Source organism: Ailuropoda melanoleuca, chromosome 16 (genome assembly GCF_002007445.2).
Source record: "Ailuropoda melanoleuca isolate Jingjing chromosome 16, ASM200744v2, whole genome shotgun sequence".
In the NCBI taxonomy this organism is placed as follows: Eukaryota; Metazoa; Chordata; class Mammalia; order Carnivora; family Ursidae; genus Ailuropoda; species Ailuropoda melanoleuca.
Window position 1 is genome coordinate 42,032,539 of NC_048233.1, and position 16,166 is coordinate 42,048,704.

Below are 16,166 nucleotides of genomic sequence, written 5' to 3' on the forward strand. Positions count from 1 at the left end.
TAGGCCTGTGGGACCGAGAAGGCAGCAGGGGGCAGGTTATTGTGACGTGGGGTCTCCTGCACATGCTTATTAAAGGAGACAAGTTTCAGCTTTGCTTCTCGGTCTGCCTAGCGGGAGATTCCCACGCTCATAAATGGCATTAATAACTTTCTCCTGCCTTTTATGTTGTTGGGAGGCCTGTCGTCTGCCCCATAAAAGGCGGGGGCACTCACAGGTCTCCAGCGTGAGACGTGCGCGCTTCAGGCCTCTCCACCTGCCCTGTGCCGCCCTGCCCGACCGACGGGGGCATGGCCAGCCGTTCCTACCGCCTGGGCCCCGGCTACGGGGTCAGGAACTTCAGCTCCTGCTCCGCCGTCCTGCCCAAGCCCTCGGCCCGCAGCTGCGCCGGGGCCGTGTCCTCCCGTGGGGGCAGTCCCGGGGGGCCCGGCTACAGGCGCCTCGGGGGCTTTGGCAGCTGGAGTCTGTGCGCCGTGGGGTCCCCGCGGACGGCGGTGAGTTGTGGGTGGCCTCTGCACAGCGGCCGCAGCTTCGGCTACCGGGTAGGGGGCCTCTGCGGGCCCAGCCCACCCTGCATCACCAGCGTGTCGGTCAACGAGAGCCTCCTTACGCCCCTCACCCTGGAGATCGACCCCAACGCGCAGTGCGTGAAGCAGGAGGAGAAGGAGCAGATCAAGTGCCTCAACAGCAGGTTCGCTGCCTTCATCGACAAGGTGGGTCTGCGGGCTGCTACCTGGGGCTGTGGCATAGGAACGGGCAAGGGACTCGGAACCCAGTGACGAGCTGGCCTCCCATTCTCCGAGTCCCCGGCCTGCTCCCCATCAGCATGTGGCCTTGAGAACATGACCGAACCGGGCTCTTGGTTTTCAAATGTTACCAGCAGAACGAAATGCCATCAATAACGGGCGTGAAACCGGCAGAGAACAGGGTGCTTATTGCGGCGGCTGCTCCCCACCCGGCGAGAGCTGAGAGCGTGTCTGTGGCCTGTTCTTCAGGATCTCAGCCATCACACGCGAGAGGGGGTGGGCGAGCGGGCCTGTCTGCTAGGCTGGTGTCTGATCCCCCTCCTAGAGGAGATGCCTCCAGTCCCAGGGTGGAGACGGGAGCCAGGATGAGGAGGGACCAGACGCTTCTTTCCTGCTCCTTCCACTGGGGACATGGTAGGCAGGCCGTGAGTTCCCAGGACTTTTGGCCCTTCCCCACCCGATACGGACACAGATTAAAGACAGTGACTTGAGACACTTCAGGGGAAGGCCCAAGAGGGGCTGTTGAATTGTACTTTCCTGATGTTGCAGTCTCTGAGCCCCCACCTCGGGTGGGATGCAGAGCTTTGTTTCCTCTGCCTCGGGGGTGGCCCAGCTGACAGCCTCTCCGGGGGTGGACAGCCACCGAAGTCCAGGGCCGGAAAGGCTCATCTTCCAGGCCTGCAGGGTGTGCATATCTACACCCAGGGGCTTTGTAAGTGGACGCACACAGGGTGACGGTGCGTGGGAGCTTTGCTCTCAGACAAATGCCGCCATCAGGAACGGGCATCTCTGCAAGCGAGGTGCTCTTAACACGCTGGCTCTTCCTGCCATCAGCACATCGTGCGGGGTGTTCATTTCACACGGACCAGGGTGTGGGGTGCTGGTGGGGAGTGGAAATCCAGCCCGTGCTCTGCTCACCAGGCTGTGTGCCCCGGCAGGAGGCTACGTCTGCCTGGAGCCGCCCTTTTGCCTAATTTGCTCGAGAGCATAGCGAGGGCCCTGAGCGTGCAAGGACCTCTGCACATGGCCTTCTGGGCAGCACCCGGCTATGCGGTCTCTGCTGTGCGCAGTCAGTTCCAGTCTGAGGAGAGAGACTCAGACTGCTGCCCCGGGCTGGCTTTCCCTCCCCTGGGGTGGCCGACAGCCCCCCATCTCCTCAGAATGAGCTCCGGGGGTGCAAAGTACATTGCCCAGGTGGGTTGAAGCCTGCAGAGTGGGCAAGCCAGAGAGTGGGCCTGCAGGTGGCCACCCAGTGCAGACGCCTTTGGTTGTTTAGGGTTTGGTTTCTTTCCCACAAGAATGGGCAATGGAGGGCTGCTTTCTACCGGACTTGTGCTCCCAGAAGGTTAGGGCTAAGGGGGAGATCACTGGTGTAGGGCTGGCAAGGGCACGGGGCCTGGCAGGACACTAACAAAGCCAAGCTGAGACTCACACCTGCCTGGAGGGGCAGCTGCTGAGACTTCACCACCAGGCCCAGGCCCAGCATCGCCTGAGCCTCTGGTTTGTCACGGGCACGGAGATCCAGATTCTGGCCCGAAATTACCCAATTTTTAAATGTTGGCAATGAATTCAATTTCTATGAAACAAAGCATGCCCGCAGGGCAGAAAGAGCCTGGGGCCTGCCCGTGTGCACTTGCTGATGTACGGCCGCTGCCTCAGTTTACCGCGAGGCTCAGAGAAGAGGAGGCACCGGGGCCTGGTTAGTGGCAGGGTCAGGCAATGGGAGGTCTCCTAACTCCTGGTCCAGGGCCCCCCAGCTGGGCTCTCACGCCCCCGGATCAGAGTGAGGGAGAATATGGTGGGTGCATTTTTAAATCACTGCCATAAAAATGCCCACAAATTGAGTGGCTTAAAACAACACGGATTTATGATCTCATGAGGCTGAAACCAAGGTGTTGGCCCTGGGGGAGACCTATTTTCAGGGACATGTGGGCTTTCGGCAGAATTGAGCTCCGTGTGATTGTAGGACTGAGGTCCCTGTTCCCTTGCTGGGCTCGCTGCCGAAGCTTGTCCTCAGTTTCTAGAGGCACTGGCATTGCTTGACCCAGGCCCTTTCTCCCTCTACCTGCAAAGCCGGCGATCATGGTGGAGGCCGTCTCAGGTTCTGAGTTTCTCCTCCACCCCCTTCAGTGCACCTCTCCACTCTTCTGCCTTCCTCGTCCACTTTAAATGGCCTGTTAGATCCTTTGGGGCCATGTGGATAATTCCAGATCGCCTGATCTTCAGAGCCATAGCCTAAGTTCCATCTGCAGGGTCTCTTTTGCCGTGTAACGTAACCTATTCCCAGGTTCCAGGGATTAGGTTGTGATCATCTTTGGGGGGGCCACTTTTGCACCCCCACCCCCGCCACGGTCTGGGGTGTTTTTGCAGGATCAGATGTTATTTCATTCTGTGCACAATAAACACACCACAAATAGTGTGATGTATGGGGAGATGGGGATGGGGGAGGGAACGTGACTGGGGGAACAGTTGTGACCTGCACTTCCGGGCTTTGCCAAATGATTTGGCCTTCAGGGGAAGGTCACAGGGCTGCTGCAGGTCAGGGGCCCTCCCCAAGGGCAGCGAGGGCTCTGGGATCCTGGGCACCTCTTTGGGCTCCCCCTGAATCTTTTTCCTCTACTCTGGGCGGCAGGTGCGCTTCCTGGAGCAGCAGAACAAGCTGCTGGAGACCAAGTGGCAGTTCTACCAGAACCGCAAGGGCTGCGAGAGCAACCTGGAGCCCCTGTTCCAAGGCTACCTTGAGACGCTGAGGCGGGAGGCTGAGTGCGTGGAGGCCGACAGCGGGAGGCTGGCCTCGGAGCTCAACCATGTGCAGGAGGTGCTGGAGGGCTACAAGAAGAGGTGAGTGCAGCCTGGCTGGGCGTAGTTATGGGTGTGGGGCAGGTCTTGGCTGGGTCCACCCAACTGTCCCAGAGGTGGAGATGGCTGGAGGTCAGGGTCATTCCAGGCTACGGCTCAGGTGGTTCTGTTTTCTTAGCCTGCTCCATCAGCTTTTGTGGGCCCCATCCTGGGGAGATCGAGAGAGAGGAACGATGAAATGGGAGGGTAGAGATCACGGGGCTGGAGGGAAGAACTTGGGAGCAGTCAGCCCTAGGATGGGTGGAAAAGAAAGGTTCCTAGGGAGATATCTCGAAGATGATCCGGCCGATGCCATTCAAGATATCTGATGAGCTCGGATAATTCTTTGATTTACTCTGTAGTTACGTCTCCAGGCTCTTGTTCTGCAAGGCTCTGCAATTCAAAGGCCCGTGTAAAAATTTCGTTTTAATCTGACTTGTTTCGTTTGGCCATTATGTAGTTTAAATTTACCAGGTCACTGTTAATTTGCTCCTCCTTACCTGATGGATATGGGCAGAGAGAAGGGCAATTCTGACATAGATCAGTCCTGGTAATACTAACTGGAAGTAACTGAAATTCTGATCTTGGAAGATCGGGTTTTCCTACCCAGATGGGCCCAGCGATGGCCTCACACTTTCCTTGAGGGGAAGCAAATGCAGACACAATTCTGTTTGCAGGTGGCAAGGTCTGTCTCCCAGTCTAGGGGGTGTGAGGGCCAGTAATTACACAGCTCAGAGTTTATAGCAGCCCAAATTACTCTGTCATTAAAAAGTTGTAGAAAGTGTGCTGTGAGAACTCTGGTTCTCCCGCCGGCTGGGCAGGGCTGCTGCAGGAATGACTTCATGGGCAGGAGTAAGAGAATGTGCCAGGTGGTGGAGGAGGGCTGTGGAAATGCCCCCCAGCAGTTCTGGGCCCAGTAGGGTGCTTCCAGTATATCAAGTCCTTGGGTGTTGGGGGAGGGAAGAGAATGTCACGGGGATGGCTTCATGGAGCTTTATGTTTTGTACAATTTTCGGATTGAAAGACCCCCCCCCCACCACCGGAGAATCAGTTTTCCTTTCATCCCACAAATACGTCCAAAGAAAATTCCTGCACACCAGGCAATTTAACCCAAGATGCAGAGAGATTCAATGACTTGCCGGAGTTTTGCAGCAACTTCAGTCCAAGCTTGGACTAGAAACCAGGGACCTGAGCTCCGTGTCCTGTGTCCTTTTGGTGGGTTCTTTGTGACTGAAAAATAGAAGTCCAGATAGGCCAAACCTCTTCTCCCAAGTCACACAGCAAGTGAAGGATAGAACCAAGGAGTCTTGAAAACCTAGGGCTCTCTGGCCAAAGCCCTCCTCCTCAAGGGCGTCTCCACCTGTGCCCTCTCTCCTCAGGTATGGAGAAGAGGTGGCTCTCAGGACCACAGCCGAGAATGAGTTTGTGGTGCTGAAGAAGGTGAGTGACTCTTCCCACGTGGGGAGGAGTGAAATCTTGGATGCTGGGGGCCTCTCGGAGACTCGCCAGGATTGTGTCAGTCTAGTCATCGTGGCCAGGCACTTGAGTCCCCTGACAGATAGAGGCCAGTTTGTCGGCAGTGTCCCTGTGAGAATGAAATTGATGTAAAAGTGACCATGGGAGCTAATCAGGGAGTCTACAGAGAGCCGGACAGCAGCGCCATGAGGTCTCGGGCATGAGAGTCAGCTACTTGGGCGGTGCCTGACCTGGGTGCCAAGGACGACCTTCTGGGGCGTGCACTCATGGCCCTGTGGCCACCACATGGTCGTGCTCCATGGGCCAGTCTGGCTCAGTGGGAGCAGTCTGACATTTTGGGCTATGATTTTAGGCTACCCGCTTTAGAAAGATCTCCAATTTTGGACAAATCTGAAAAAAGTCTGTAGGGGTCAGACTTCTCTCCACTCCCTATTCCTAGGTGGTCCCATGGATGTTTCTGTGATAGGAGAAGAGTGGGCCAGAACATGGCCTCTGAGCCCCGTATAGAGTGCAGAGGTCCAGGGGCACTGAGTTGACCCTGTGTTCCACCCTTTGCCATGTGTGTCCACCAGGACATAGACAGTGCCTACCTGCGCAAGGCTGATCTGGAGGCGAACGTGGAGGCGCTGAGAGAGGAGATGGGCTTTCTGCAGGCCCTCTACGAGGAGGTGAGTTTTTTCCCATCTCCAGAAGAGCAAGTGAGGGAGGAACGGGTGGAGGGCTTTTTGGGCTGTGGCTTGGGTGGCCCCTCGGCTTAAGGGAGGGTTGCCCATCCTTAACTCTTCTAGGGCCTAAACATCCTCACCTTTTGTGACCAGAGGAGATTTTCTCTTGCTCAGGCCTCCTTGCAAAATAGAAATGGGTGATGCCCTTCTTTTAAAATGATTTGAAAGACTGCGATTCATTGCCTGTCTACACAGTACAACGTGAAGTGGAGATTTGACAATGTAGGTATAGGTATGTAGAGATAAAAATATCTTATTAATTCAGGTAGTGTGAAAACTTAAATAGAAAAGCCAGGAATCTGAATCTGTCCATTATCTGGTTGATTAGATTTATACAGATAGCTAGAGCTGATCTGGATAGTTGGGGCCCCAGGAGGAGTGATCCCCTTTGCCGCTATCCCTAGAAATCTGCCTCTGTTGATCCAGGCTTTCTTTAATGGAATTCCAAACCTTCCTCATTGCCTTGAGGCCATGGTCCAAATTCCAGCCCTTTTCTCTTAAAACTCCCCTCTGAAATTTTCCAGTTTATTTCCTGAAGCTTCAGATGGGGACTGTCTGTTACCTACAGTGATGGGAATCGGAGGGGGCTTTGGAGCTGAGGGCACAGGTTGCTGTCTCCTACAGGAAATCTACCTTCTTCAGTCACAAATTTCGGACACCTCGGTGGTGGTCAAGATGGACAACAGCCGGGACCTCAACATGGACTCGGTCGTAGCTGAGATCAAGGCTCAGTACGACGACATTGCCGGCCGCAGCCGGGCCGAGGCTGAGTCCTGGTACCAAACCAAGGTGAACCGGAGGGCTGGGCTGCCCATCGGGCAGAAAGGATAGCTGGAACCCGGAGCTTCCCTGGGACGGGTGCCCACGCACTGAGAGGGGCCACAGCACAGGCCCAAGCAGAGCAGGGGTAGGAGGTGGGACCATGGCAGAAGAACGGTGGGCTGGCTCTCCATAGTGACAACCCAGCACCCCTTCCAGCAACGTCACCACCATTGGCTGTTTCTCAGTGTTGGTCCCCCAACCCACAGTGCGAGGAGATGAAAGCCACGGTGAGCCAGCAGGGTGAGAACCTTCGCAGAACCAAGGATGAGCTCAACGAGCTGAACCGCCTGATCCAGAGGCTGACAGCAGAGGTGGAGAATGCCAAGCAGCAGGTCAGGGGTTGCTGAGACCTCACTCCATGTACCTGCTGCTTCTGATCTGCTCTCTGCTTTCCTCCTACCTGGACGGGCTGCCGCTGTCTTTGGAGAGGCTTCTGTTTTAACCACCTGCATCTGAAGTTTGCACAATACATTTTAGGGGGAGGATTGTTCTGTCTTCCCTCTCTGAATTCTGCTCATATTTCCCGTCCTATCCCTTCACCGTTTCTCTCCTTTTAACATACCTTAGACGACGTGGTCCAGGGCAGGTCATGTCCTGCTGTCTTTCTCCCCGCCTTTCTGGATGGACTTGAGGTGCACAGACCTGACCTGGTTCCACGCCACTCTGTTCAAAGTGCACCCTCACACCGTCCGCGCATCTCTGTAATTGAATGTGGTCTCTCCTTCATCTTCATTCTGTTCCCCTCCATCCCAGACTCATTCTCATACAGCTAATATACATCCCTCTTTCATACGTATATGTACATACATACATATGAATCCTTTAAAATAAATTTATATAAACTTCTTAGTGTTTCAAATTTACATAATGACATTATGCCATGAATCTCATGTGATTCTTCCTGTAGCCAGTTCAAAATCTTTGAAATCCATGCATGTTGCTATAAATGATCTGTTTAATTTTTTCTGTGGTATTGAATGCATTAACATTCATAAGCCAGAGTTTCCTGTCCATTCCCCTATTGATGGCCACTCTGTTTGCCTCCAAGTCTTTGCTACTACAACCAGTTGTATCATGAACATTTTTAATGTATTTTTATACATGTATACATGTTTCCCTGTACATTTCCATGAGAAACGTTTTGAAGGTATAAAGGAAGAAATGGAAATGTTGAGCTGTAGGATAGTCACTGAATTACTTCCCAGAAGAACCCTCAGAGCTCTGTGCCGGCACACAGTCCTGCCAGAGGCAGGTGGGGGCTTCCACTCAAACTCACTATCATCAGACTCCAATTCTTGTAGATCTAATAGGTGTAAACCAGCAACGAGTTGTTTTTTAAACTTCCATTTCTCTGGTTAATGAGTAATGTCGAGTATCTCCTCATAGGCTTACTTACTCATTTGTATTTCCCATTCTAAGAACTGCCTATTCTTATCATCTGCCCATTTTTGTGTTGTGATTCCTGTCTTTTTTCTTGACTATTTGCAGCAGTTCCATGTCCATTCTGTCTAGATCATAACCCTTTGTCCGTTCTGCATGTTGCAGGTCATCTCCTCTCAGGCTGTCACTTGTCCATTTGCTTTGTGCTGGTGACCTTTACAGAACAGAAATCTTTAACCACACCCACCAGCTCTTCCCTTAATGGTTTACACTTAGGAAGGTTTGAGGTCACAGAGGTATCCTCTTGCTTCTCTTCAACTAGTTTTTTAGTTTTATCTCTCACATTTAGATCTTTAATCTTTGTATATACAAAGAGTAAGGTTTAGGTTAATTTGTTTCTACAGACAGTAAGAAAATGTATCATGTAATCTGTTCTTTACCCGCTGGTTTCACTGGTTTGTGATACAACCTCTATCCTTTTTTTTTCCCCAAAGATTTTATTTATTTATTTGACAGAGAGACAGCCAGTGAGAGAGGGAACACAAGCAGGGGGAGTGGGAGATGAAGAAGCAGGCTCCCAGAGGAGGAGCCTGATGTGGGGCTCAATCCCAGAACGCCATGATCACGCCCTGAGCCGAAGGCAGATGCTTATCGACTGAGCCACCCAGGCGCCCCAATACAACCTCTATCCTAATCCCGAGTTTTCACATATCAGTGGCTCAATTTCTGTCCTCTCCCTCTGTGTTGTGGTTCATAAACACTGTGTAAGACGTGTCACAATTAATTTATTGCTATTCATAGCTGAGGTGATAAAATATGGGAATGGTACTGGAAGTGAAATGAGAGAAGATTGGAAGTTATCCTCGCTTGCATGTTAATATGTTTTTAAAAAATATTTATGTCATTGTGGTAAGAACCCTTAATATGAGATCTACCCTCTTCATGCATTTTTCAGCATACAATACATAATTGTTGACAGTGTGGTCTCTAGGGTTATTCATCCTGCTTAATTGAGACTTTATGACCATTGATTAGTAACTTCATATCTTCTCTCTTTCCGACCGCTGGCAGCCACCATCCCACCGTGTGAGTCTATAAATTTGACTATTTTATTTTAATTTTTAATTTTTTTAATTTGACTATTTTAGAAATTACATGTGAGTGGAATCAGGCAGTGTTTGTCTTTCTGTATCTGGCTTATTACACTTAGCATAATGTGTTTGAGGTTCACCCATGTTGTGGTATATTGCAGAATTCCTTTCTTTTTTTTTAAGGACTGACTAGCCTTCCATTGTATGTTTATACCACGTTTTCTTTATCTGTTCATCTGTAGACATGTAGGTTGTTGCCATGTCTTGGCTGTGGTGCATAGTGCTGCAGTGAACATGGGCGAGCTAATATCTCTTCGAGATCCTGATGTTAATTCTTTTGGATGAATACTCAGAAGTGGGATTGCTGGATCACAGGGTAGTTCTATGTTTAATTTTTTGAGGACCCTCCACCCTGTTTTCCATAGTGGCTGCACCATTTTGCATTCCCACCAACAGTTTGCAAGGGGTTCAGTTTCTCCACCTCCTCGATAACACTGAGCTTGTTTTTTGTGATAATAGCCAGCCAGGCAGGCGCGAGGTGATTCTCGTTGCGCTGTTGGTTTGCATTTCCTTGAAGATGAGCGATGTGGAGTATCTTCTCATGTACCTGTGGGCCATTTGTATACAGTCTTCTTCGGAGGAATATCTCTTTAAGTTCTTAGCCCATTTTGAACATCAGATTATTAGGGTTTTGTTTTCACTTTTGCTGTTGAGTTGTATGTAGGAGTTCTTTCTGCTTTAAGCGGGGCAGAAGGAGGGGCTGCAGTTAGTATGTTGGGTGTTGACGTGGGGACTTCTTCCAGTATGTTGATCTCAGTGGGTCAGAGAATGGGCCCCCCCTACAGTGGCCTATGAAAACCTGCGCTTGGCATGAATTACTGTGGTAGCTTAGGGCAAGTCACAGCTTCTCCGAGTCTCAGTTTCTTCATCTGCATAATGGGAATAACCATGCCTGTTCTGACAAGCTCACAGAGTAACTGGAGGCAGATAAGGTAGCAGCTATAAAAGTGCCTGTAAACTAACCACGGTGAACAAACGTAAGACAATATCACTGCTTATTACCAGCCCTGTTCCGGTGCTAACATTCCCTCCCTCTGACGGCTCACCAGGGACTTGCATTTCACATTAAAGTGGTACAAAAATGGAGGAAGAAAGCTCCAAAGGGCCATTATTTCCCTGCCTAGTTAGTTTGCAAGTTGACCATTTTGAATGGGGATGACCGAGGCTGTGAGGGCCCCACCAGGGTTCCCACAGCCTGCACCACCCTCAAGCCCCTTCCCTCCTCCTCCCTGACAGCGCGGCAAGCTGGAGGGCGCCGTGGCGGAGACGGAGCAGCAGGGCGAGGCGGCCCTCAGAGACGCCAAGTGCAAGCTGGCGGGGCTGGAGGAGGCTGCAGAAGGCCAAGCAGGACATGGCCTGCCTGGTCAAGGAGTACCAGGAGGTGATGAACTCCAAGCTGGGCCTGGATGTGGAGATCGCCACTTACCGCAAGCTGCTGGAGGGCGAGGAGAGCCGGTGAGGACGGGGCTCAAGGTCACTGCACATCCCCACCCGGGGCTAGGAGAGTGCCTTGCTTGACTGAAATCCTCCAGGGAGAGCATTCAAACCGGGAAAGACTCCAGAAAGACTCTAGAAATCGTGGAGTCCAACCATTTCCCCATTTTCAGATGGGAAAGCTGAGGCCTAGAAAGGGGAGGGAACTTGTCCAAGGTCATAGCTAGGTAGTGGCTACGCTTACATTACACCAATCTCCTGGTTAGCGTTCCAGTGATCTTTCTCCTACTACACGGCCCCTCTGGCTGCCCCTCGTGCTTGTTCCAGGACAACTGCTTTACCCCATTGGCTGGAAGGATGTTTCCACAATCACATCACAGGGGTTTGCAGAAGTTGGAATCATTCAGAAGATTTGTTAAAGACCATTTGATTTGAGGGGCACAAACAAGGAGCCCTGTAGTCCTGTGTTCAGGACGAGCAAATGGAGATGGGCAGCGCAGTGTCCTTGCTTGGCAGGAAAAAGACAGGGCCGGACATAAACCCATCCGCCAGGTGACTAGGGTTCGTGTCCCAGGGAGGCTGTTAGAGGCCTCTCGGAGAAGGTAGAGGAGCTGAGGGGTGGGAAAGGGACAGGATCCACCAGGCTGTGCTGACAGTTTGAGCCAAGAATCGGGGCACGTGACATCAGCACGGGCAGGAGCAACGTGGATTTACACCGGGGGTAGTGATGGGGCCCCTCGCCTAGAGGTGGCCACACATTACTGCCTCCTAGCTGGGTTCCGTCACAGGGGAGAAGGCAGATGGGGGGGAGTAGAATATAAAGGTGAAGGTCACAGGCTGGGAGCCTCACCACCTGGGCTCAAATCCCAGGTCTATCACTTACGGGCTTCAGCCTCCTAAACTGTAAAATAGGTAATCATAAACCGCCCCCCCCTTTCAGGCTGTTGCAAGGATTCAATGAGTTAACGTGCATAGTAAGCCCAAGTAGGAGCAGGTTACGCTCAGAATAAGAATCTCTCTACCCAGGGTGGCCAGGCAGGGCTGTACCACGCAGAGGCTCCCTATTAACCAGGTTAGCTTTAGAGATCTGACGTGGGTGGCACCCAAGGCAGCTAGCCTTGCTGCTGGACTTGTGCCGTGCTTGACCAAAGCTAGATTTGTGCCCAGGAGGTCTGGCTCCAGAGTCCAGGCTCTTAACCACCCTACCCTCCTGCCTCCCTCTGCATTTATCAAGTCAGGTGGATATCTGGCGTGGCATGTAGACTCGTGGGATAAAAATGGATCAATTAGAATGAGAGGCAAGCTTTTTCTTACCTAACACAGTTAGGCTGTGGCTGTTCCCATCACCTATTTGGCTGTGCTGGAATTTCCAGCCAGGGGACAAGGAGGATAACCCCCCCTGGAACCCATGTCCACCTTTCAGTACACCAACTTACCATGGCCGAAAAGCAAACAAGGCATAAAGTGGCCTTTTAGGTCCTGCAACCGAACATTTCCCTGTCCTTTTGGGGTCCCTGGGAGTGGGGGCAACGCTGATGCTCTCTGCAGTGGGTAAGCAGCATGCCACCAGCCCCTCAGCTCTGCTCCCTTCACTAAGAATGGGGCAGAATAGACCCAATTGAGCAGGAGCTGAGGAACTTCGTTCTAAATGTTCTCCCTCTCTCCCCTGCAGCTTGTGTGAAGGTGTGGGCTCCATCAATATCTGTAAGTTGGGTGTATGTCATGGGCATCGTTCTTTTGGGTGTTAATATTGGGTTGCCTCTAATGGGTGACTGAACGTCTGTCTGTGGGGCACTGGGTGGGGGAGAAGGGGGCTGAGGTCTCTGGGATCTGGACAAATGGATTGTCCAAAATATTTGGCCCCTACACGGATCCATCTGGAACATAGGTGAAACCTAAGCTAGTAATGGTGACAAGTTCTGCCCCCCCCAGCTGGTTCTGCAAAAATAGCCCAAGTCTTTGAGTTACACACAGAATACTCCTCAAGTGGCAGCGTGTTTCGATAAGAAACACGAGATGTTGACTCTGATCGTTTGGGGCCACTGCAGGCAACTCTTAAGTCTTTATCTTTAACAATCCAATGTGTATGCAGTCCTTAGGGTAGGTGTCTATCTGTTCTCCTCTTTGCAGCAACCATATTTCTAGATGATTCCTCCACTGTGACCATCAGTTTTTGCTCAAAGATTATATAAACACATCTCAACATTAGTCTGGTTCAAGTAGACGTAGGTGCCCCATTGGCCAAACACATTCCTTCCAGAAGCAGATGGCAATGGGTTTGGATTTGCCTGGAGTTGTAAAGATTCATGTTGCCGGTCCCTCCAAATGTGAAGAAAGTAATTAATTGGTTCCAGAGAATTCTGGGTCATGTCATGTCGGGGATGGAAGAGAATTCTGACTCAATGTCTCCTTCCACAGGTGTGAGCCGTTCCCAGGGCGGTGTGGTCTGCGGGGACCTCAGTGCCACTGTCCCTCGTGGCCTGGGGGGCGTGGCCACCAGCAGTGGTGTCCTCTGTGCCCCCTCTGTAATGGGGACCTGCTCCAGTGTCAGATCGGTGCGGTTTGCGTAGCGGGCGTGGGTCTACGGGGGCCAGGGGTGGGAAGCAGGAGGGGAAATCATTGCTCTCAGACCCTAGTGTCAGTGTAGTGATTTCCCCTGGCTGGGAACCCAGACTAACTCTCCAGGTTCCTTCTTACTGCAGTTATGACTTTCCCTTGGAGCGCAAACCCTGGGGGTGGCATGACCGCCACCTCCGTTGCGTCTCCCTTCCCAGTGGTCCAGCTTTTTGATAGGAGCTGTTCAGCCACCTTCTTCCCCAACTAACTTCAGGTTAGCAGACGCTTACTAAGTACTGACCATGTGCCACGCCCTCTGGGAAGGGAGCTGGGTCGGGGAGTAGTGGTGGGTGGGTGCACCTCTGCTTTGCCCAGGGCATGTCACCTCAGCGCTGAGGCGGCAGCAGGGGAAGTGGACTGGGGGTCCGGGAGGCCCCTCACTGATCTGAGAGATTGTGCATTCCCAGAGCGCCCCCAGCTATTCAGATGTCAGGATGGAAAGGCTGACTGAAGCTAATGGCTGAGGTGTTTATGGTTGGTGGTTTGGATTTTTTTTTTTTTTTTTTGTATTTGGACGAGTCCTGTTATGGTTCCTTCTCTCTTTGGGTGTGTGTGATTAAATACTGATGGCAAAAATTTTCTCCTAGTAAACAAATGAATGCCTGCCTTCTTTGTGGTTTTCCCCAGTACCCCCGCACACACACCCCCCCACCAAGCTCTGACCATCTCAGTGCTTCTGCAAGTGTGGTCCAGGGACCACCACCAAATCAGCGTCCCCAGGGTGGGAGGTGGAGGGGACCTCTTAAATAGGTAGATCCTGGGCTCCGTCTAGAACTACTGAAGCAGAAATTCCAGGTGTGAGCCCAGGAATTGGAGTTTAAACCAGCTCCCAGGTGATTCCTCTAGGAACTAAAGCTGAGAACCACTGGTTTACATGGGCAGAGGAAATAAGAGGGTCAGGTAATTCTGACCGTGGAGCTGACTTCCTCTGTGACTCTCGTGACTCTCACAGGATCAGATTCACCTCTTTGCATTTCTCTTTTGACTTTGCCGGAAGGTCAGAGCCCATCTGGGGCCCCTGAGCCTGGGTGGGGTGGACCGAAGGTAGCAGAGGGGAGGAGACAGGAGCCTGTACCCACAAGCGTCTGGCACGTCGTATGTGTATTTCATTCACTGCTCACAACAGCGGCATTATTATCTCCATTTTATAGATAAGGAAGTCCAGGCCCAGAGAAGTTGAGTACCTTTCCTGAGGTCACACAGCCAGTCCATCATCCCAACTGAGGTTTAGGGAATGCCGAAGTTCATATACTTTCCACTGTCTTAGCCCAGTTGTTCCTTTAGACTAAACATGCTGGCTCATCAGATTGCTTCTGGAGGGGGGGTTCTAACTGACCCTACTTGCTAGTGGGACACTTCAGCAATGAGACACAGAAGATGACACAAAGGAACCTTCTCGAACTGTTGTAGAAACTACTCCCATAGTCTCTGCTCTCCAAGAATCTTGGACAGATCTTCTCATAGGGCACTTAACAGAGGCCAATTATGTGGGAACCCAGAAGTAAAACCCAGACTTCTGGTTGGAGGACATTTTCCCCTGATGGCTGAGACAGGGCAATTGATTGGGGGAACTCTGCCTCTGGGCTATTCCTGAACTGACAGTTCCCAAGAAGTCCCACCCGGGGAGGTCTGTTTGGAGTCCCCTGTGAGGCAAGGGGTCCTTCCGGTGAGGTGGAGGCAGGGGTTTCCGATGGACAAGTTTCTTTCATTTGATTTATAGGAAGAACTTCCACTTATTTTATTTGGGATTTAAAAAAAAAGATTAAAAAACAACCTGACTGGTAGATGATATTTTGCCATGAGAATACAGACTTGATCTCAAGACACAGAAAAACCTATGAGCAGTTCTTCGGGCAACGCAGTCCTTCAGATGCTTTCCGAATGTGTCCTCAGGGGCACACTGTTCCCCTGTGACCCTGGGAGGACCCAGATCTCCCTTAGTATACTACTCCCCTAGTCTCTGCCTCCTGGCCTTAGAGGGTCCCGCAGGGGCTGCATGCTGGGCACATCCCACCAAGTTTGTGTGGAGGTAAAATCAGGTCAAAGGGCCACCGGATCTCCTCTGAGGAGGAAAGGGAGTCCCACTGGGCACCTGGTGTCCTGAGGCAGAACAGGGGATGGAAAGGGGGAGGGTCTGCCTTTCCTTTCTGAGGGTGGAGGGTGTGTATACACATTTTTGTGTCTCTGGTGTTTTCTTCATTTTTGACGCAAAAGCTCATCCTTGGAGTGTTCAGTTAAGTGTCCAACTCTTGATTTCAGCTCAGGTCATGATCTCCGGTCATGAGATTGATGCCTGCGTTGGGCTCCATGCTGGGCGTGGAGCCTGCTTGGGATTCTCTCTCTCTCTCTGTTCCTCCCTGCCCCCCACCATTTGTGCTCTCTCACTCTCTCAAACCCCCCCCAAAACAAAAAACAACTCATCCTCTGAGCACTGCCTCTACCCCGCTCACTCCCCGGCTACCCACCTCTTACCACTCCTGTCCAGTAGCACCAAGAAACTAAGAGTGGGCTCTTCGGAGGACCCTCTGTTTTTGAACAAAGTAGGCAGGGGTTTCCAAGGGGCATAAAGGGGGTCTGGTAAGGGTCGGGGAGGGACAGGAGAGCGGTGTGAGGCACTTGTGAACTCAGCCCCTCTCCAGTGCAGGTCCCCCCCACCAAAAGACAGCAGAACCTAGTTCCTGTGTCCTCACTGCTCTACTTTTCAGTGAACAATAAACACTCAGTCTCTTCTTAATATCCACTTTCCCAGAGAGTGTCAGTGCTTTGCATATGCGGACGGGGGTAATTCCCAGATAGCCATTTCCAGTGTCCTTGTCCGTTCCGAAGAGCGATACGCTTTGTGATTTCCTTGATCATGGGGTTAATTCACATTTCTCACTATGCTTGGTTCAGGTGAGTAATGGCACCCATCTGTGTTTCCTGCGGTCCCAAAGACTGAAGCTGGGATGTTGGAGACGCTGGGCTGGTTGAAGGAGCCGGCC

At 51.9% G+C, this 16,166-nt stretch overlaps 1 protein-coding gene across 1 annotated transcript; it reads left to right on the plus strand.

The window, feature by feature from the left end:
• Positions 1–287: 287 nt before the first annotated feature.
• LOC100467129 (keratin, type II cuticular Hb5-like) lies at positions 288–13,139 on the plus strand. Its single transcript, XM_002930972.4, is given in 10 exon segments — positions 288–710; positions 3,376–3,584; positions 4,961–5,021; positions 5,630–5,725; positions 6,407–6,571; positions 6,811–6,936; positions 10,372–10,463; positions 10,465–10,590; positions 12,242–12,273; positions 12,988–13,139. Coding segments are annotated over 10 exon segments (1,482 nt in total).
• Positions 13,140–16,166: the final 3,027 nt, after the last annotated feature.